We start from the raw sequence: 22668 nt of genomic DNA on the forward strand, positions 1-22668 counted from the left end.
GAGAGAAAAGAAAAATGGCTCTGAGAAGTTCATATGGCATCCACCCTTTTACAGTGTTTAAAAATTAAAGTTGTGTAACGTAAGATCTTCATTTCTCAATTTGTAATGTCTAATATTGTAACCCAATTGAAGGTCTAACTTTGAAGAAAAAAAGTTGCTTTCTTTCTTCCTAGTCATGTATTTTACTTTTCTATGATGTCATGTATTATTCAAGTCATTCTGAATCTTTTTGATGTCACTTTTGACAAGTTCACATTTTTGAAGAGATGGAACAGAGCTCAGAGTTGGCAAAGGCTCCAGAATCAAGCTTATCCTTTCTTTTAATGCATGCAGAATAAATTTTGAAAGAAAACAGCTAAATGTTAAAAGTGACTGTGTTTGGATAGACAGACTGCGAATCATTTAAGTTTCCAAATTTCCTTCTAAATTTTGTAGATAACTAGCATTAAAGATCATGTAAACATTTAATAAAATCTACTAAATCAACTTGATTCAATTATATAAATACTAATAATATAGTTGGTGTCATCTTTTTTTTTTTTTTAATACAAAAACGTATGTTCAACCAAATGCTTTTTTGTCCATCAACAAACCTTTTGTTGGGAACATTTACCATATATGCTGGGGTAAAGACCATTTTAAGCTCATTTGTAATTAGCTAAACATCTACAACTAAGAAAAACAAGCAAGCTATCCATTTTAATGACCCAAAATTGATCATCTCGAATAAAATCATGACTGGCCTTAAAGACATTATTTAAACATCTCAGAAGTTCAGCTCAGGAAACACAGGCCCAGTGTGAGAGTACGAATTTGTGACCATAAGTCCCAGCATTATGTGCAACTATAATGCACCAATAAAAAAAAAATATGGTGGTGGGAGAGAAAACCTAGGCCCAGTATAGCCAATGACTTATGACTACAATGCATAATGTAAATTAAAATACAAGTAGAAGTATGACTTTAAAGTGTGATATTCTTGGCTATGTAAAAGAAGTCACGTGTTTCTGCTATCTTTCCATCAGCTAATCCACTCCCTCCAACTTCTGTGACCTTGTTGTTTCAAGGTCTTAGGTAAGTCAAAGAAGTTGATACTAGTCCTTTTATTCACTTAATTCATAAATGTATTATATACTTCTGAATAAAGAGCTACACATGAATTAGAAAATAAAGTTCCACGAAATGTGACCACTCTTTCCCATGACACTGAAAGCATATTCAGAAGAATGGCAGCCCACTGAAAACAAGACCAAGAACTCCTCCCCAGGGCACTGCACACATTCTCCCCACTCACAGGATCAGATCGTCACACCACTTATCTTTCTACAGTATTTGAAAAAATAATAACCCTAAAACATACCAATCGCACGATGAAACTCCTTGTCATAGGCTATGTTATGGGCATTAGGAAACACTTCAGATCTGAACACAATTCGCTATACTTGGGGCCACATTCCAGGAGTAAATGTTCAGGCTGTCTTTTCTTGGTGAAATGGTAAAAGAGCCACTACTTCTAAAGGGAAAATAAGCAGCAGCAATTGTCCAGTGTTTTAGGGTTTTGGATTCAAGGCAGGTAAGTCCCAGCCCTGCCCCTCGTGTCAGTCTCCTTTTCTATAAAACAAGCTGATAAAATTCCTTCTTCATATTTCAAAGGTTTGAGTGAAAAAAGAATCCAGCACCATCAACAGAATTTAGCTGCAGTCACTCTGATTGGTATTAACTTTCTATATTTATTTGAATATGAAGGCTATGGGAAAATAAATGTTAGAACCAAAGGCACTGAAGAGTGTGGATTATTGTCTGATAATTCTTCGTGTGCCTAAGCACTATACAAGGTTCCCGCAGGTGTGCATGGGCACTCAGAGCAACTTGTATATACTTCCCTTGGAATCAAAAGTCCGTGCCAAGATGGATCGCTTTGAACAGCTCTTTTTTTGTGGGGGAGGGTACTGGGGATTGAACTCAGGGGCATTTGACCTCTGAGCCACATCTTTAACCCTATTTTGTATTTATTTAGAGACAGGGTCTCACTGAGTTGTTTAGCGTTTTGCTAAATTGCTGAGGCTGGCTTTGAACTCACGATCCTCCTGCCTCTGCCTCTAAAGCCACTGGGATTACAGACATGCACCACCATTCCTGGCCTGAACAAACTCTTATTTCACCCTGAAGAGAGCATGAACACCTCTGGTTCATCGCAGGCCAATAAACAGGGGCTTCAGGAAGGTCGGTCTAGCTGGAGTCCTCCTGAGCCGGGACTCACCTGAGTCACGGATGCTCTTTTCTCCCTCCCTCTCCTTGCCAGCGTGTCCAGCCCTTTTAAGGAAGAAAATATGCCCTTCTTGCTCCTCCCTCGCTGGGTCAGCGAAAGGGTTCTTTTCCGGAGAGCAGAGTCATCTCTTGAACACACCTAATTTAAAACAGTTTAGAAAAATCAGAGAAGCATTAACAGTCGTCCTGGAAGAAGGAAGCTCTGCTCACTAGAAACCTGTCCTGGCGGGTGTCAAGGCCTGCTGCGTGTCCCGCGTACTAGGACGGCACCCACCATGCAGCTCTCTCCTACCAGGCAGCACAAGCCAAGGTGGAGCTTTCAGACTCCCCACATGGGGAGCAGGGTCACAGACAGTCACAGACCCAGTTCAAGACACAGACGCCACCTCAGGAGCAAACCCAGAAAACCCAGGGCAGCTCTGACATGAACAACCCTCCTTGCTTCCTCATGCCACTGTCACTACTCCTCAAGGATCCCGCGTGCCCAGTGGCATGCAGAGGAGCTGAGGGCAGGCAGGTGCGGACACGAATATGGACTAACTGTCCATTAGCAGTGGGGTTCCTAAAACATGCAGCAGACAAACTGGGCTCTCTCTAGTCTCCTCTGCACATCCCAGCCCCTGGTCTTTGCATGAGCCTCATCACACACTAGATTCACTTCCCACGGAGCTGAGGGTGACAAGCTGGAGAAGGAGAGCCACTGTGATCCTCTCCCAAGGCTGTGGATACAGCCTTCCTCAGGAACTTACCAGAGCATGGAAAGAAGACACGGATAAGACTCCCAGCCTGCCGAGGGCCAGCTTGGAGGGACGGCTGGCGACTGCGAGGAGACTCTTGGGGTTCGGTAACTCCCCGCCTTGTAAGCTGGCCAGGTAGCAGTGCATCCTGAATAGGTCCGTGTGAAATTTCTCCAGATTCTGCTCCCACTGTTGGATCTTAAACAGCAAAAGCAGAGGGAACTTGAATAAAACTTAGGAGTTTGCATGGACCAAGTAGAAAATGCAATCAAACGTCAAGGAAAAATTAGTTTCAGCTGGAGTTGCAGAGGTTTAAACCAGCCCTCTCTGCTCGCCACTTCCGGGCTCCCAACAAAATACACTTATCAGGGCAGCCAAAAACCAAGGGTGGCTGGTGGTCCCGATCCCGTGCCATGCCAAGATGGCATGATTGTTGGAGAACTCCGGCATTAAACCACACTGACTTACAACAGGATGCAAAATCAAAACATGATTTTTTTCCCCTTTGTTTCATTTCCCTTCCCATTTACAGCCTCTGATCTGAAAGTAGATTAACTGAACTGGTTCTGTGAAGGCAGGGCCTCTGCAGCCCTGTTCACTTGAGTAACTGACTCGGAACAGTAAGAAGCAAATGGACTTGGGGGGGGGTGAGGACAAACAGAGCTGGGACCGCTATTTCAGGGATCTTGAGAATAACAACCATCTGTACATCTGAATGAAATTAAAGAATCTACAGTTATTTACACAACGGAAATTCCTCCTAGTTCTTCAAAACTGAAGTCCTGAGTGGGTAAAGAAACAGTCCGACCCTGGGGGCCTCTGTCACTTTCCCAAGGATGTCACAGTGTGTTACACACAAGCATTACTCCATTAAAATGGAAATTGTAGGTGGAGAGAGGCTCTGGTCACTTGCCAATATGGAGCTCTGAAGCCAAGCAGAAAGCTGGCTCCACAGGTCTGGGGGACCATCTCAGAACACAAGAGGCCTACAGCAAGGGCCCGTCATGAGGAGCTCAGGACAGGGATTATGCCACTGCCTTTGCAGCCGCCGCATCTCCAGTGTGCCGAGGTGCTTCTTAATTCTGGATCAATGATAATCTGGAGGACTTCCAACCCTGGGCACTGAGACCCCTTCAGTCTCTCCCTGCAGAAAAGTTACAAATTCTGGGTATTCCCCAGACTCCTCTAAGTTGTCTGTATTACTTCCTTAGGAAGGTCACTGAACAACTTTTCTGTGGGAAAGAAATATAATGGCTATAAGACCTTAATAAATAATTCCTTGATTCATCAGTCTAAGTAGATCAATGAAGTCACTCACGAGGGCATTGAAAGGGCCTGAATGTCCACAAGGGATTTAACCAGGGTTAGGGTCTGCATGCCCTTGGACGTCTCTCCCCCTGGAGATGGCCCTCTTCTCCTCTGAAGGTGTGTCTGCTCTTCTCTATAGATCTGTCTGGGGGTGGGATTTTCTGTATCCTTGCCAATGGTGGAGTAACTACTGGTGTTAGCCTGAGTGAACACCAGGACACGGTGGCTTTTAAAACAGAGATGACTCAGTCTTACCCCCAAAGAGTCCACCCATCAGGTCCCAGGCTTAAGACAGTGTAGATTTCAAAAGTGCCTCCTGTGATTCTGGTGCCCAGCCTTAGTGAGGACCACTGCTCAAAACCAACAGGAGACTTCAAATGGGAGCTGCAAATCTCTTCTTGGTCTCACCAAATTAGAGAACTCTAGATTCCAGATGTGACAGATAGGGATAAACGGAGTCTATCAGGACCCCAAGCTGCAGTGGAAACTAGACTTCCAGCTCCACCTCATAAACCTCTTCCCCTCTAGATGACTCCTGAAAATCCATAATCACAGACGTTCTCCTTTGTCCTCTCATACTATGTAGATATTTCCAGATTGGGTGACATATTGAAGCTTACAAGACCTCCCTCAACACACACACACACACACACTTAGTGTGAAATTGCTGAGACTACTTTCTGGGAGGTCTGCTGGGACTGCAGACCTGAGAGGAAGGTAAACAAAGAGTCACTTGCTGCCCAGAGGAAAGATGTGCAGACAATCATAGTGGATTAAAAGGATGAAGGAAATAAGGGCCCAATCTGGACCAGTCACCGCAGGTTAGGAAAGATGACAATCTCTTACACTTACACCCAGTTCTACAACCTACAGAGTATTTTTTAAAGTGCCATTTAGTGTATTCATGTGAATACCCATCAAAGTACCACTGAAAGGCAAGGACAGTTTGATCCTACACAATATACAAGGAATCTTAAAATTTTGTCAAGGAAAAAAAAAAAGAAAGAAAACAACAAAATTTTGTCAACACTCCTCTAAATCTCTCCCCCCAAAATGCAAGTGAGTTCATTACAAGAACAGGAATCCAGATGCTTTCATCTGCTGGAGGACGGAAACACAGTGGGACCCTAACAGACCAAAAGAGACCTTACAAAGACCATGACTTTGGCTAATGTATGTGACTAAGTTCCAAGAGTATAAGTACCTCAATTAAGAGTGTATGCTGTAGAGGCATTTTAAAAATGGAATTTAGTAAAAAATGCAAAGGAAAGTGACTATTTCAACCGTGCTCTTTATCCTAATCCTGACATCAGCTTTTATGATGGTTAATTTTATTGTACTTGATTTTGGCCCCAAGTGTCCAGATATTTGCTCAAACAATATTCTGAGTGTGTCGGTGAGGGTGTTCTTGGACGCAATTAACATTTAAATGGATAGACTGAGCCAAGCAGACTGCCCTCCCTAATATGGGTGAGCCTCATCCAAGCAGCTGAAGGCCTGGTCAGACCCAAAGGGCTTGGAGCAAGAGAAGTTCCCTGCCTGACTGTGAACTGGAACACTGGCTCCTCGCCCTGGGTCTAGAGCCAGCCACCGGCTCTCCAGCTTGTCCTCTCCTGCAGACCTTGAGACTTCCCCACCTGCACGATCACCAATTCCCTGGTGTGACTGTTTCTCCAGAGACCCTTGAGTAATACAGTCTACCCCATGGATCTCTATGGCAGGAGAAGCCATCATCAGTTGCACATCTACTGCATTTAAAGACAATAATTACCTTGTTTTTAAGGTCATCGTTCTTTATACAGAGAATCAGTTACTGAGCTTAACGGAGGATTTGTGGTTGGATAAGAAACAATGAGATGTTTGACTTTTCTTTCTGCACTCACCAAAGTTCTAGGGAGTGGCTAGAAGATCTGCCGGTGAAAGTGTGCTGTGAATGTGGATTCAGAGGGGCTCTTCTTGGTCTCACCAAATTAGAGAATTCTGGATTCCAGACGTGGCTGGTTTCCTAGAGGGGAGGAGGTGGCAGAGGGCTGAATCCGTGAGCTCAAAACAGACCTCACAGGATCTGGAAAGTGTGGAGCAACACCTGTTTCCTCAGTAGAGGCCAAGGCCCACGGACCAGTCAAGGTCTGAATAAGCAAGCCCTCCGGACTCACAAAGACCCACACTGACAGTGCTGTCAGTGGGAACACTGCTGCCCCTGACAAGCTACAGGGTCTGCTGCCCTCCCCGCGGAACTCTGTGCTCCTGAAGCCAGCTGCAGCAACTTCCACCTCAGTGACGCAGTGAACGTCATTTCTTCCAAGGCCCCAGGTTTCCTACAGAGAAGGAGCGGAGCTGCCTACGTTCTCATTTAGGTGTCTTATTCATCTTGAACTGTTCCCCTTCCAATTTTTAACCCCGACCTTCAGATTTAGCCCAAATTTAAAGTAATGCTAACTAAAAAGAAAACATTTTATGATAATCCTGCAGACGATGAGATAAAGGTGCACTTTTAAAATGTCAAGGCAGGAACAAAAGACAGTTTCCTTAGCTATTATGCTACCTCAGTTGAATTCAATCATCATCATCAACATTATCACTGAGCTAGAAATGCCATCGGCAACTGTTTATCACAGATTTTTTTTTATTAATTCTGGAATTTTCCTCCTAACATTATTACAAACCAAAATTTTCAAAATGAATTCCTGGAAGCCAAGACTTCCCCCTCTTTTCTGAATCCCTTGCACCCTGACAACTGTCCCTGGTCATTACTTTTAAAGGTAAGTATCAGGACATGATATTAAGAACTCAACCTGTAGACTGAGCTTTCATTTCTTCTCATGGCCCTGCACAAAACAGAAAATGACAAGGATGAAAAAATTTACTCTAAGGTGGTTTTCATTCTCTTTCACTGTAAAAGGGTAAGTTATTGGCAAAATCACAGGGAAAACTCCCATGTTTAAGCTCTGACATAAATTAAATGCTAAAAAGTTTCCTTTTCATTACAGCCATAGCTATATTCATTTAATGAGCTCAGAGAGGTTATGCTCTGCTATAGAAAAGAGGGAGGGGAGAGATGAAGCCTGATGATAAAAATAACAAATGAATCAAGTGAACGATACATTTTAAAAGATGACAAGCACATTCCTACCACACCCAGTGCTCCTAGAAAACTACTTTGCACTGTGTAGTCATTTGATTACGAAATTCGGCCAGTTGTCCATGACTAGGTTCAGCCTAAAAGATAATTCATTTGTCCTTTTTGGTGGAATAAACTGAAAAACTTCCATATTTTACAAACTCTAAAACCTATCTTCATAGAAGACACTGACCAAAGACACAGATTGTGCTCAAGTTCATTAGTTAGAACAACCTGCTACAGTTTAGAGAATCAATTTTGTTTGGTTTCGAGATAAAATTTACTCTAGTTTATATATACTTCCCAAAACACTGAGCTGAAAAACCCAAGTTGTGATAACAGATGACTTAAAGGTTAATTTCTGACTTATGCCAAATAAATCATCCCATGGTTTAGAGAGCAAAGCATCATCTGATTTACCCAAATCCTACTGAGAAGCAGGGGAGCCTCCGCAGCACAGATCTGGATTCAGACCCCAGCTCTGCCACTGAAGAGCTGTGTGACGCTAGAAAATCCAATTCACCTGAGCGTACTACGGACACATCTTTACCTATGAAGTGACTATGGCCCCAAACAGGAGCTCTCTTAGTGACCAGGGAGGGAATCATGGCAGGGATCGAGGCAGGAGGAGGAGATGTGCTATGGGGAAAGACACCAGGAGCCCTGGAGAAGGACCAAGGAAGGGCCGTCTCGGAGGAGAAGTCAGTCTCCTCAAGTAAAGAGGAGCGATTCCTGGGTTCACGAGAGAGACATGGGGGCATCCACTCATGTTGCTTTAGGAGCCCGTGTTTTATAGCAGGTGTAAGATCAGCCTCAAGGAGATTATGACAGAGCAAGGTGATGGTAGTGGAGATACAGACAGAAACCAGGAACCATGGGAGTCCTTGATGGAGTGGATGGAGGGGAGTCAGGGCAGCCCCGTAGAGGACGTGCCCCTCAGCCTTCATTATAATGCTGAGCCAGGTGACAGGGAGGAGGGACAGGCACATACCCTGGAAATGGAGTCCTGTCTGTAGAGGAGACACCCACAGTGAGGAGTGGGGTGGAGGCTCAGGTGGGGACCTACAGGAAGCCAGTCTTGCCACAGTGTTGACCCAGGTCAGCAGAGCAGAGGTTCTCCGGGTCCTCATCTTGCAAGTGAGGAAGCCCACTAAGGTGTGTGTAAGCTAGACACACACACAGTCAGGTCGCCTTTCTAGATGACATCTGCTCTGGTTGTGTGGAAGACGAACCAGAGAGGGCCAAGCCGGAGGCTTCCACAGCAGTACAGAGAAGGGAGAAGGACAGCCCCTTACCTCTTCCACCTCTCACCCCGGCCTGAGACGCTGAACCGCCAGGTGCCCGCGTCATTCAGAGCACTCTGCCATGGCTGAACCTCGCCTGGAACGCTCTTCTCCATCCTCTTCCGAGTCACCCCTTGGTTTTCAAGAAGCATTCAGGCGTTTCTCCCTGAAGTCCTCAATGTCGAGGATTAGCTTCCCATTTCCGTCTTCCCTGGCACTCAAACATCATTTACCCAGAATTCAGGGTCTTATGTGGAAACTATATGCTCAGCTCTCTGTTAGCTACTAGGATGAGAGCACCCCGAGGACAGTGGTCTCTGAACCCCATCCACATGCACTCACCGGCCCAGAGTATGCACGTAACCCAAGCTCACTCAACAACACAGACCCACCATCTCCCAGCAGCTACAGAACAAAGTCTGTTCTCCACCAGGCACCTGCATAAGCCGGCCTTGCTCCCTCAAATCCCTCTTCACAAATATTCTGCTCTCTAGCTGCTCCCCCCCACCCTGCATACACTCCTTACTGTATTTTCCTCAAAGCTTTGTTCATATTGCTCCCTTCACCAGTTTCCAATTGTCTAAATTCACTACATCTTCTTATCACGTTAAACCTTTAAGTAAAGATTTTAAACGAAGCCCACATTTCACATCCCACTCACTGGAGCACTCCTGGGGGTCTGGCTATCCCCTCCCTCTCGGCCTGGTTAACACAGGAAACTGCCAGGCCCCCCCAGAGAAGGGCACAGAATGAGCCGTCTGGGGGAAGGCATCTGGGAGGATGCCAAGATGGCCTCAGGGTGGTGAGGTTTTGTCCTTATTTACTTGTTTGAAATAATAAACGGAAAGAAAATAAAGTACTAACTGGACTTAATTTACAAGGCTTCCTCCTTCAGAACTTCAAAGACACTCTGACATGTGGACACACAGTGTGGTCTGGTCCAAATTGGATATGCTCAAATGAAGGTTGCATCATCCTGCCCCATGGAAAAGCCCAGAGGCCTGAGGACAAGGCTGAATGATGGTTTATTTTAAGCAAAGCACATGACCCCGTACCAGTATGAAATTCAGCTGTCCTTACTGTGATAGTGTCTTTTTGTTAGGAAAAGGCATCGACAATGATTTCCTCCACCCACATACTTCAAAGAAAGCCTGTCCCAGGGACTTTATCTTGCATGATGTAATCTATGCTGCATATTCTGCTATTATTGGCATACATCATATGACTAGGTCTGAGGGACTTGGGGGTCTCTGGAGGAAAGTGACACATAAATAAAAGTTAGAGTTATTTTTTAAATACTTTCTTTTGTTATAAAGCTATTGTGGATGAAACTGTTTTCCTGATTCCTTTCTCAGAAGATTCCCTGGTGGTGTATAGAAAACCACTGATATTTGTATGTTGAGTGTTTAATCTACTACTTTGTTAGAGTATTTATCAGCTCTAACAGTCTTTTGATGAAGCCTTTAGGGTCTTCTAAGTATAGGATTAATATCATTTGCAAATCGGGACAATATAACTTCTTCCTTTCCCATTTGTATTCCTTTGTTCTGGAAAATCTCAAATACTATATTGAACAGGATTGGTAAAAGTGGACATCCTTGTCTTGTTCTTGATTTGAAAGGAAAGACTTCCAGTTGAAAGACCTCTACAAGGAAAATTCCAGAATGCTGAACAAAGAGACCAAAGACACCAAAAAATGGAAGGAAGTACCATGTTCATGGATAGGCAGAATTAATATTGTTAAAATAGCTACTGCCAAAGGTCACCTACAGATTCAATGCACTCCCAATCAAAATCACAAGATATCTTTCTCAGAACTAGAAACAACAGTCCTAAAGTTTATATGGAAGAGCAAAAGACAGAGAATAGCCAAAGCAATTCTAAGCAAAAAGAATAAGGCTGGAGGCATCACAGTACCCAACTTCAAATTATAATATGGCTCCACAGTAACAAATGCAGCTTGGTACCGACATGAAAACATACGTAGACCAATGCAACAAAATAGAAGACATACCCACACAGCTATGCTCATCTGATTCTCAGCAAAAAGTTAACATTGGAGAAAAGACACTTGTTTAACAAAAGGTACTAGGAAAATTGTATATTCATATGTAGAATCTAGATCCCTATCTCTCACCCTGCACAAAAATCAATTCAAAAATGGACCAAAGACCTTGAAATAAGACAAAAATTTTGCAACTACTAGAAGAAAATACAAGGAAAACAATCCAGCATATTGGCTCAGGCAGAAATTTCCTCACCTGAACTCCTGTAGCTCAGGAATAATATCAAGAATGAATAAATGGGATGGCATCAAACTAAAAAGCTTCTGCACGGCAAAAGAAACAATTAACAGTGTGAGGAAGAAACCTACAGAATGGGAGAAAATCTTTGCAAGCTACTCTTCCGACAGAGGATTAATGTCTAGAATGTATAAAGAATTCAAAAAAGTCAACACCAAAGAAACACCCCACTCAACAAATGGGCAAATGAACTAAATAGATGTTCCTCCAAAGAAAAGGTAGAAATGGCCAACAATCATAAGTAAAGAATCTTCATCTCTCATCATCAAGGAAATTCAATCAAAATGCCACTGAGATTTTCTCTCACTCTAGTTAGAACATCAGAAATACAAATGACAATAAATGCTGGAGAAGATGTGGAGAGAAAAGGAACAATTACCCACTGTTGGTGGGAATGTACATTAGTACAGCCACTAGGGAAATCAGTGTGGAGGTCCCTCAAAAGAGTAGGCATGGAACCGCCATATGACCTGGTCATACCATTCCTCAGTATTTACCCCAAAGAACTGAAGTCCACATACTATAGACACATGTGCAGACCCATGTTTACAGCAGCATAATTCACAACAGCCAACCTATGGAACCAGCCTCAGTGTCCACCAATAGAAGAATGGATAAAGAAAATGTGGTATGTGAACGCAACAGAATTTTAGTCAGCTATAAAGAACAAAATTGTGTCATCTGCAGGAAAATGGACGGACCTGGAGGGCATCACGTTACTCAAAACAAGCCAGATGCATAAAATTGAGGGCTGTATGTTTTTTCTTATATTTAGAAAAAAGAAAATAGAAGAGAGATAAGGAGGATGGAGGAAGGAGATGAGGGGATGGACAAGGGGAGGGCAAGGCAGGCACCGGGGAGTCAAAGTTATTAAAGTATGCTGTGCACACGTGCCAATATGTCACAATGAGCCCACTATTCAGTATAATTACCAGGCACCCAGAAAAAGTATGTAGTGGACTTGAGACTTTTAAATGGTAAGTGCACTGAATACTGCTCTTTCATAGAGGTTTTAAACACTGTACGTGTTTGGGATATTGGGAGCCTGGACCTAAGTGGCCTCAGCCTGTAAATACCTTTGTGGTCACATTACCGTTTCCTAGTCAAAGGGGATCTCATAAAAGCAATTCCAAGCATGCGCTTACTTCCCTGCTGTGTGTCTGTGTGTTTCTCAGTCTGTGTGTCTGCAGGTCGAGAGTAAACAGTTCTTTCACCTTTCATGGCCAGATGTGATGCTTTTCAATAACTGCAAAGTCCTTTGGGGAAACAGGACTAAATTATAACCTAAAAAACTATTCAGGTGAAATTTCTAAATATCAATCCAAACAGGACCTTACCTGAAAATCCCTAGAATACAACTAGAAGATGAGCTTGCAGGAGGTGTGTGGGGGGTAGGTGGAGGAGGTACAGGAGCAGGGAGGAAGCCAGTGGGGTTGGAGCCTGAGATGAAAACCAAGGAGCACGAGGACAAAATAACCAAGATACGGACTCTGGCAAGAGTGGACAATGGGCCCCAAGTGACCATCACCCTAATTCTTTATAAGAGAAGTAACTCTTGAGGCCAGTCATTCTGGACCCTTCGATTTGTGAAAGGGTTTATGCAAGGGTAACCCCTCCCAATCAGAGAATGGCACCAAAGGTGACATCATCCATCAGGCATTCACAAACTTCAGGCAGGCAAAAAAAAAAATCTACCTAATGGAAAATTCATGTGCTTGGACTTCTTGTGGTCATAAAAAAGGCTCCATATAGGGGCTGGGGCTGTAGCTCTGGTTGAGCGCTTGCTTAGCATGCATGAGGCACTGGGTTCAATCCTCAGCACTACATAAAAATAAATAAATAAAATAAAAGTATTGTACTCATCTATAACTTAAAAAAATAAATAAATAAAGGTCCACATACATAAAAGGAGCCTGTCAATGTTCCCTCATCTCTCCCTAAACCTAAATCTTCAACTAAATGTAAGGCCCTGAAAACTCTAAACTGAGCGCCCCTTCCAGACATACGGTTCCAAAGTTAAGCTCGGGAGACAGAAGGGTTGAAAGTGTGCTTTATCCCACCACTGTCCTATGTGGTCTTTGACAAGGGCACCTGAGCACTCTGTGACACCGGACCCCAAGAGTTATATTTCTCCCAGCAGAAGGGCTGTCACGACTGGACCGTGGAACCTCAGGACCCCAGGTGGGATGCAGTACAAAGAAAACACCAGGATAGCCATCTCTCCTTCAGCTCTCCCATCACACCCTGGGCAGAGCTGGGCACACCCTGCATTCCCCAGGCAGGAAGCTGGGCAGTGCCGTCATGCAGCCTCAGGACCAGCCTCCTCCCAGATGTGAGCAGGGGGGGCTCTGGCGGGCTGCGGGGGTATTCCTGCCAACCCTTTGCCCCTCCACTCCTGCTCTCTTCCTGGAGTTCATGCTGCCTTCTCACCTCCATGTGAAACTGTCTTGCAGTTTGGCGCCTCCAGCCGGCAGGCTGTAGATAACGGCATCTCCTGTATCAGAACAGTTCCACTCAGGACTGGAGGTGACTCTAGAGTCCACACAGCCACAGCAGACCATGCTCTCTGGTGTCCATGTGAACTGTTGAACTTTCGTACCCCTCAGGACCAAGCCCTTGTATGCGCACATCCAGATCAGGGCCATCGGACTGCCCAATGCCTTTCCCTACTTCAGTCTGTCCTCCAAGTCACTGCCTGATCGGTCTCCCCAGGATACAATGCAGAAAACTAGATTGCTTTCTACTCTGAGTGTGGAATACAAGTTGAAATTCTATCCAAGCCTAGCATTCAAAACCGCTAGGGCCTGAATGTGTATGCGCCCCACCCTCCAAATTCAAGTTGAAAAACAACCTTTAAAGTATTAGCAGGCCGGGCCTATAGGGAGGCGAATAGGTCAGCCACAGAACCCTTGTGAAGAGAACGAGTGTCCTTACAAAGGAGGCCCAGAGAGCCTCCCTGCCCTTTCACCAAGTGAAGACACCATCTCTAGGAGGCAGGCCCTCACCAGACCTGGAATCTGCCCTGCCTTGACCTTGGACTTCCCATCCCTGGGGACTGTGAGAAATCCATGTGGGTCCTGCTAAGCCACCGAGTTGACAGTACATTGTTACAGAATAAGACAAAACACCCTGAAAACTGCCCCAGCGCCTGTCCGGCTCACCACCAACTACTCCTCCTTTGCCAAGCCACACGCTCTGTGGTGTGCCCAGGAGCTCCATGCCATCCCTGTTACTCCTGCCCCAGGTCTTTTCATGGAAATCCCTCACGTCTGCACCACCCACAGTGTTTGAAGGCCATGTCCTCCCAGGAAGGCTCCTCAAGCTCACCCCACGACTCCAACCTTCGATCCCTCATGAAATTGGATGTCACTGAACATCCCATTCTAGAATGTTCTTTAGTTTCATATTTAACAGGTTTTCTAACTAAGTTATACACTAATTACCAACAGGGTCCCATAGTTTATCATCATTTTTATTTCTTGAAGCCAGATGCATCTGTCAGGTGGACCAGTACCTGCAGGTAAGAGGGAAAAGAACCGAGAAGGAATACAGACCAAACAGAACATAAGAACAGGAAAAGATGGGAAGAGTATTAGTCAGAAGATTCACCCATATTGCATTGTCATTTAGAAATACTAGATGAGAGGCAGAGGTGAGGTTATTTGGTTATTTTACTACTGCTAACTAATATATTCCAAATTCTTAGCGTGTCACAAATACATCATTTGAATTCATGCGCGATTCCCACTATAACCTGAATTTCTTTCTACACAATGCCATTTTTCAAATATGTTGACGATCAACTTTTGAACAAGGCTAAACATTCACACATAATGGAAGACTGACATGCGACTTGTGTAAAACATCATAGGCAAAATTTTCTAATAAACTGGTCCAAATCTCTGTGTTACTATGGAATATTTTTAAGAACCTCATTTTCAAGTAAAAAGGATAAAAAATTCAAGAACCTGCCAACTTATCATCACCCTATTCTTTGTTCAAGTACTTAAGTCACTTGGCAACGGATTCTGGAAGGGCCACAGTGGACACGGCATCTCCTGGACCCCTTGTTGAAAACAGAGGTGTTCTTTCAAAGCTCACAGCTGGGTGCCTCTGGGGACTGACCTCCACTGAAGGGAGCTGCCAGGCACAAAAGCCTGGCCCCCTTGCCACGAGGCAGACAGCTCTGCAATGGCCACCCACTCCAGGGCTTCCTGTGGGGCCTGCCCGGCTGTCACAATCCAGTCCCGCTCCTTACTCCCAACCAGTGTTGCTCCTGAGGGCATTCCAGTAAGACTCCTCACCAATACTTCTCCAGCTCAGTCTGTTTCCCAGGGAACCTGACGAGAGAGGAAGGCTAGAAATTTCACGAGCTCTTTCCCAAGTATTGAGGTGGTCCAAGCAAAGAAAAATAAAAAGTAAAAAGCTACTTTACCTCCTCTACAATGCATATGGGGTAGGAGCCACCCAACGGCATGAACGTGGCAGCAGACCAAGGAAAGCATTTTCCCTGTTGTCTGTTAGTGGTTTCTGGACTCCACAGACACAGGAATAGCTAGCTGCATTACACCAAACCCCCCTTCCCAAGCCATCCTTTGAATTAGGATTTAGCTGTCCAATCCTCTGGGGGTTTTATCACATGGATTTTGTCCAGAAAAATAACAATTTTTCAGATAATCAGCTGGGCCAAATGGCACCACTTAACATAGGCAAAAAGATATGGTTATAACTATTTCAATATATAGGTTGAGCGACCCTAATCCAGAAATCCCAAAACTGGAATGCTCTAGAATCCAAAACTTTTTGAGTGTCAATATGATACAAGTGAAAAAACCTACACTATGAAAATTTGTTTCATGCACAAAATTCTTTAAAACATTATGTAACTTACATCCAGGTTATGTGTTTAACGTGCATATGAAACAAATTAATTTCGTGTTTTAAGTAAAATTTCTGTCTAATGCATCAGTCTGTCCAAATTGGTGTGTTATTATGGAATTTTTCTTAAGTCCCATCCCCAGGATACCTCATTGTATATACGCAAATATTTCAAAATTCAAACATTTTAAGAAAATCCAAAACACTTCTGGTCCCAGGCATTTCAGATGAGGGAAGTGCAATGTGTTTCTGATCAGTCACTAAAGGTTGTAAAGTGAACCACATCACCTGTGTCACACAAGATGGCCATAAGTACGTGAACTTAGAAGCCACAGAAACCTTTTCCCCCAGGAAACTGGTGCAACCACTCTGGAAAGCAATATGGAAATTCCTCAGAAAACTTGGAATGGGACCACCATTTGACCCCGTTACCCTACTCCTCGATATATACCTGAAGGACTAAAAATCAGCATAAAATAGTGATGTGGCCACATCAATGTTTATCGCAGCTTCATTCACAATAGCTAAGCTATGAAACCAACCTAGGTGCCCTTCAACAGATGAATGGAAGAAGAAAATGTGGTGTGTGTGTACACACACACACACACACACACACACACAATGGAATATTACTCAGCCATAAAGAAGAATGAAATTATGGCATTTGCTGGTAAATGGATAGAACTGGAGACCACTATGCTAAGTGAAATAAGCCAATCTCCCAAAACCAAAGTCTGAATGTTCTCTCTGATATGCAGATGCTGCACAATGGAGGGCGGGGGATAGAAGTTCATTGGATTAGAAAAAGAGGGGAATAAAGGGAGGGGGGATGGGAATAAGAAAGACAGTAAAATGAACCAGACATAACCTTCCTATGTTCACACATGAATACATGACCAGTGTAACTCCACATCATATACAACCATATGAATGCGGATTTTTACTCCATGTATGTTTAATATGTCAAAATACATTCTACTGTCATGTATAACTAAAATGAACAAATAAAAAAAAAGAAAGAAAGAAAAGAAACCATTTCCCCCCGAGTATGTGAATTATGATCATAATTCCAGTCTGCACTCTTGGTTGCTGTACCTGGTTCTCGATGGCCTTCCTGTTCCTGGGGTCGCTCACCACGGACAGCTGCAGCTCCGCCATCTTCTTCATCTTGCTGTCCATGTCGATCTTCTGGAGCAGGCTTCTCGTCTGGCTCTTCAGCAGCCGCACCGTGTCCTCTTTCCCATGCTTCTTTGCAAAAAGGGATGCACATGCAGAATGGATGGCAGTGACCCAGTTTTCCAGGTCTGTCTGGCTGGTGGCCTAAACAGAGAGAGCAGGGAGATGGTTTGAAATTACCTTGACACAAAATTTCTCTCCAAAATGGCAGGCTGGGTTTGGATGAGTGAATCCCAAGAAATATCTGCATTTCATAAAAAAAGAGTTTAATTTCAAAAACACACCCAACCACTCATTGGGCTCAGAGGACCAGAGAGAACGTGGACTGCGGGGCAGACACAACCCTGGCGCCCTAGCCACGAGCCGCCAGGAGTCAACAACAGAAGTGACAGAAACCGAGGCCACATCTATGCTGCTCCATCATGCCACTCTGAGTGGCTGCTTCTCTTCATCAGTCTAATAGAAGAAGAAAATATTGGGGCTAAAACACAAAATCTGGATATAAAATTATGTCTACAATGTGGCTTCAATTATAAAAAAAAAATCAATAAAAAATATAGGGAGAGGTGGCACACTAAGGACACTAAAGTAGAAGTCTTCCAATACTGGGCGTTTGTAACAGTTTCTCTTTGGTAAGTGACTTTGGATGCAAAGACCGCATTATTTTGATAAAAGGAAAATATTTTAACAACTATAAGGAAAGCCTAAATTAAGTGGAATGTGCAAATATATGTGAAGTTAAAAAGGCTGAGAAGCACTTTCATGGTGTTCAGAAATGTCCGCATATACACAAGCCAAAGAGTGGATCTTCCATTGGCCTCTGGGATCATCGAATAGGACCAATTGGGAGAGAGTCTTAGAACTAAGAATATTCAGCGTGAATAACAAAACATTAGCCTCACACTCACTCCTAGCAGTCCACACAGATTTAACATAAGGGGTTTACCTGCCTGAATTAAGGTTGACATCAATTCCTTATTTGGCTTTAAAACATTATGAAAGGTATTAAATGATCTTTCTGTTAAGACACTTCAGGCCCTGATTCCTATCAGTCAAGTCAGTTTGGGGACAGAGGTAAGGCTGTTCTCAGGAAACCCCGATGCAGTGGCACTAGAGAATTCTAGACTCCCAAAGTTGGTCTAGAGAACATTTGTTCTGCAGGGCTTCTGAGGGCACCTAGGACCAACTTTACCAGAGACCTAAACCAGGATCCCTGAGGTTTCTTTTCTTTTTTTTAATTAATTTTTTATTTATATATAACAGCAGAATGCATTGCAATTCTTATTACACATATAGAGCATAATTTTTCATATCTCTGGTTGTATGCAAAGTACATTCACACCCATTCGTGTCTTTATCTGTGTACTTTGGATAATAATGTCCATCACATAGGCTCTCTGAGGTTTCTATGAGCCCTCCAGCCAGACACAATCTACAGCCCACGCTGCATCTACATCAAGCACTAGGCTTGGATTAGGAGGCATTGGAAGGGCACATTTCACTTCCTGTTTATCACTCCCAACTCTTTTGAGTGGATTAATAATAACAGTCAAAATTTCTTAGCCCGATGGCACCTGGTAGAGCCAACCACCTGGGAGACTGAGGCAAGAGGAGAGTTTAAACTCAGGAATTTGAGACCAGCCTGGGCAACCTAGCAAGACCCCATCTCAAATAACTGTTAGCATTCCTTTAGGACTGAACACATGCATATGATGATATTTACCCTCAAAGCAATCCTGTCGGGTACGATAAACATACACGCTGAAGGGTCTGAAGCTCAGAAGTTCCCCAAGTGCTCCACGATGACCTACTTACCCCAGTACAGCACCAGAGTTCAAATGTCAGGTTGACCCAGGACCCCAGGCTCAGCACCCCTATGCTCCACCACTCGGCCTTTGGAACTAGAAAGTGGCTCAAACTTCCAACAGCAGATAGCCTGAATTTTCACATCTGAAGGCCATTTTCCCGGGGAAACAAGGCCTCACTTGTCCAGGAGGTTTTCCCTAGAAAGCTGATTCTTTGACTTCCTCTGGAATTCTCAAGAGCCTGAGTCTCCACTGTTCCCTGGGCTTCCTTTAATAGGACTTGGCTCTGGGAATCCCAGATGCTGCATTCTCTACACCGTGAGCGGTGCTGGAGCGGGGACCATGATGTTTCTCTGCGTCCTGTGAGCATCTCATGGGCCGCAGCCCTGCACTTGATAGGTGCCTGGGAAATGCCAGCTGCACCCATGTCTACACTGGCCATGGTACCAGGGCACTGGCAGATGGCACCACGGTCTGCTAATCCAAAGCCCAGCTAAGCACCTACTTCAGCTCTCGGTTTTGCCTTGTAACTCTGTTCCCTTTGATCACAGGGCAGCACCTCAACCCTCCATTCGCAAAGCCCCAGCAGTACCTGGAAAAGGTAGACATCACCAAGGGAGTTGCTGAGGCAGAACACGTTCTCCTTCTTGGGATGCTCCGGGACGGACTGCACTATGCTCTCCTCTGCAAAGAGAGCGCACCGCGGGGCACCGCTCTGATCCGTGGAATTCTTCCCATAGGTCTCGTAAAACAGCAGGGTACAGCCTGGGAAAGAGAGAAGCAAGATGATCTCCCTGCCACAAGACACAGGGTCTGCGAAAGGCATGAGAGTTAGGGATGCGTGCAAACAAGACCGCCAGCCCTACATGAGACCATCATTTACCACCACCAAGTCAGATGGCATCTGAAGTGGCCGGCTTGTCTTAACAGGCAGGGGAGTATGTTTCTGTAAATGTATCAGCAACCATGATGCCCAGCACAGACTGGGCTTAACTCCTCTGGGTTCTCTGCACACATGGCTCAGTCAATCCCCAAGGGGCCCTGCAGGAAGGAGGTGGTTATTCACCCACTCTTCAGGCGAAGACCCTGGACGATGGACTCCCTGCGCAGCCCCTCAGCTGGCACTGGGACAGGGCTATCAATGCAGGCCCTCTGGCCCCAGCCTCCCGGTTCTTGGGCAGACTACAGTGTTATTTAGGATGTATTTATTAAATAGGGGAGTCTAAAGAAACCACAGATTCTAGGTACAGTTACTGAATAAGGAGTTAACAAGAAACTACAACGAGGTAACTTTGCATTTCTGAGAAAGTGCCCCGTTTAACCTCCAAAGGCTGGGGCGAATGATTTCCTTTTAGTAAATTCTCTAATTTCATAAGTGATAGAAAATATCACAGTAATCTTACTGACTCAGGCTAAGGGAGAAACTGAGTACTCCTGAATTTTAAATATTACTCTGAGAATGTTGCTTCCTAGGCTTTTAAGTATTCATTTCCCCCAAAATTAAGCTAGTAAACAATCGCTGGTAGAAGTTACCAAGGGTCTGAAGATTAGATAGAAATGCCTTAAAATTATTAGAGACAATTTTTAATCAAATTGATGCTCCTGGTTTAGGTTTACTATCCCTTCAGCCTCTGTCCAAGAATCAGTTCTGAGCACCTCTCCTGAGCCAGGCTCGGGCACATGGCACGAATGAGGTGGTCACAGTTGATGTGCTCAGCAAATACCTCTCACTCCAGCCAGCGCTCACCTGCCTGAGAGCCTGCAGAGTCCACTTAACGGCACTGCATCCTGCTGTGTGGGTGTCCTCAGTCATAAGAGTTTAGGAGTTTTCACTCTTGTCAGTTTCGCTGCTTCCTCTAAAAGTAAGTCTTAATCTAAACAAACAGCACAACGGTGCTAGCCCAAGCCTGGACTTCAGAACTGGCGCTTTCTTCTTCAAAGACTGCAATTCATGAGCTCAGGAGGCACTGAGCTGAGCTGTCTGCTCCCATGCATACAACTCACCCAGGGGCTCCAGGTGGAGCCCAGTGCCACAGGGTGTGCTTAGCGTGCTGGAGACCCTGGGTTTGAGCCCCAAAACAACAACAACAACAACAAAAACTCAAAAAACAAAAACCTCACCCCAAAAGGCTACACATGCTCAAATATTAAGGACAAGGGAAACAGCAAGAGATTAATGGCCAGTATTGCTTCTGGAGGGTCTGAGTCTCTCTCTTTCCCCAGCTAATGGTACACTTAGAAACAACACATTTCTAATCCCTCCATCAGGACCCTGGCCCCTGCTGAACGCGGCAGGGCGAAGGTGAGAGAGCAAGTCTCAGTGCGCCCAAGCCCACGTTCTCTCCAATGGGTTGATGTTTTCTTCCCAGTCTCCCTGCCATTGTATCCCAAAGGCCTTGATCTGAGTCACTACATCTAGAGGAAACGAACACAAGCCCTGGACACATGCCAAGATGTTGCCAAGCACCCCATCAACACCAGACGGCTGCTCACGGGGACGTTTCACTTTAGAGCCGGCCAGGATGCAGTTCCATAAGCAGAATGGTGTGCCTATTGAATTTAAAGGACAGGAAATCCACCTTAACTCTCGTTACATCAATTTTGACTTAAAGGAACTCTGCCTCTCGAGGGGGGCACAGGGACTGAGGGGAAGGGACTGATCTGTACTGATGAGTTCTCCTCCCATTCGCCCCAGGGCAGCAGCCATCGGCCCTGTGCAGGGCCCACCAGGTGCTAGTGTTCACACGGGAACAGTTTGAAAGTTCAGGTTTCACTTTGGTTTTTTTGGAGAGGACAGAGGGTATCCTCTTTGCCTCTGCAGCAAAAAAAAAAATATACACTGGAACAGGAGTGGAAGTACAATATACAAGAGGTGATAACAGAGGGAGGAGAGCACCTGGCTTCAGTCCTCCCTGAAAACCACCTTTTCTTGAAAACCTTCTTGCCCCACATTCTTCCCTCCATTCCCTGCCGCTGGCCTGTCTCAGGGCAGAATCACGGGCTTCCTCAGATTATCAGATCAACTCCTCTCCTGATGCTGGACACAGGGTGATGTGCACTCTGAGGGACATCTTTAGTGACCTTGCCAACAACTTGGCCCAGGAAGTCCCTGTTAACTGCATGAAATCCACTCATTAGAAAAGACAGATGTAAAGCAGAACCACCTGGTTAAAGTATTACATTTGTGTACCCTTAGCCCACCTGCACATTCAAGGGAAGCAGGCCACCAGGTTGTTGGTTAATAACTGCTCTTTCCAGAAACCCGTTTCTGCTTTTCTTACACAGATACTTTGAAAACGATTTGTTTTGAGAGTAAGTTTAAAATCCTGTTTAAATATTTATGCGAATCTACACGTAGGTATGATTTTAAGGACAATTAAACCAAAGAGTTAAGTCTGAGCATTACAACTTGGACTTCAAGCCAAGGAAATGGAACTTGACATATTGAAATCCCAGAGGAAAAGGTGTCAAGAGCCACATAGGAAAGGTCGTTCTGGGAAAAACATCTTTATCGCATGGCGAGCCCTGGCTGCAAAGGAAACGGGGAATGAGTGTTTGATAACGTTTACAAAGCTCCGTTTGTGTGTGGATCGTGAAGTGTTTTACAAGCACAGCGCAGATCTCTCAGGGGTCAAAGAAAACTCGGGCCTTTCCGGTCCCTGAAGCTCTGGCTTACCTTCAGGGGAACACAGGGGCCTGGCAGTTGGGTCTTCCAGCCCTGAGGGTATTTCTGAATTCTCCACCATCACATCCACCCAAAGCCTCCACCAACTGGCCCTGCACAAGTGC

At 44.7% G+C, this 22668-nt stretch overlaps 1 protein-coding gene across 1 annotated transcript in view; it reads right to left on the bottom strand.

Annotated features, from left to right (window-relative positions):
• The window catches only part of LOC143410587 (rho guanine nucleotide exchange factor TIAM2-like), a gene marked incomplete at its 5' end in the record, with an annotated part of 81616 nt that overhangs the window by 56379 nt on the left and 2569 nt on the right, over window positions 1–22668 (bottom strand). The window contains 4 exons of the mRNA XM_076871433.2: window positions 2261–2407; window positions 3018–3203; window positions 16994–17218; window positions 19472–19644. Of these exons, the coding sequence (XP_076727548.2) occupies window positions 2261–2407; window positions 3018–3203; window positions 16994–17218; window positions 19472–19644 (731 nt within the window). The remainder of the gene's footprint in view (window positions 1–2260; window positions 2408–3017; window positions 3204–16993; window positions 17219–19471; window positions 19645–22668) is intronic.

Source organism: Callospermophilus lateralis, chromosome 11 (genome assembly GCF_048772815.1).
Source record: "Callospermophilus lateralis isolate mCalLat2 chromosome 11, mCalLat2.hap1, whole genome shotgun sequence".
Taxonomy (NCBI): domain Eukaryota; kingdom Metazoa; phylum Chordata; class Mammalia; order Rodentia; family Sciuridae; genus Callospermophilus; species Callospermophilus lateralis.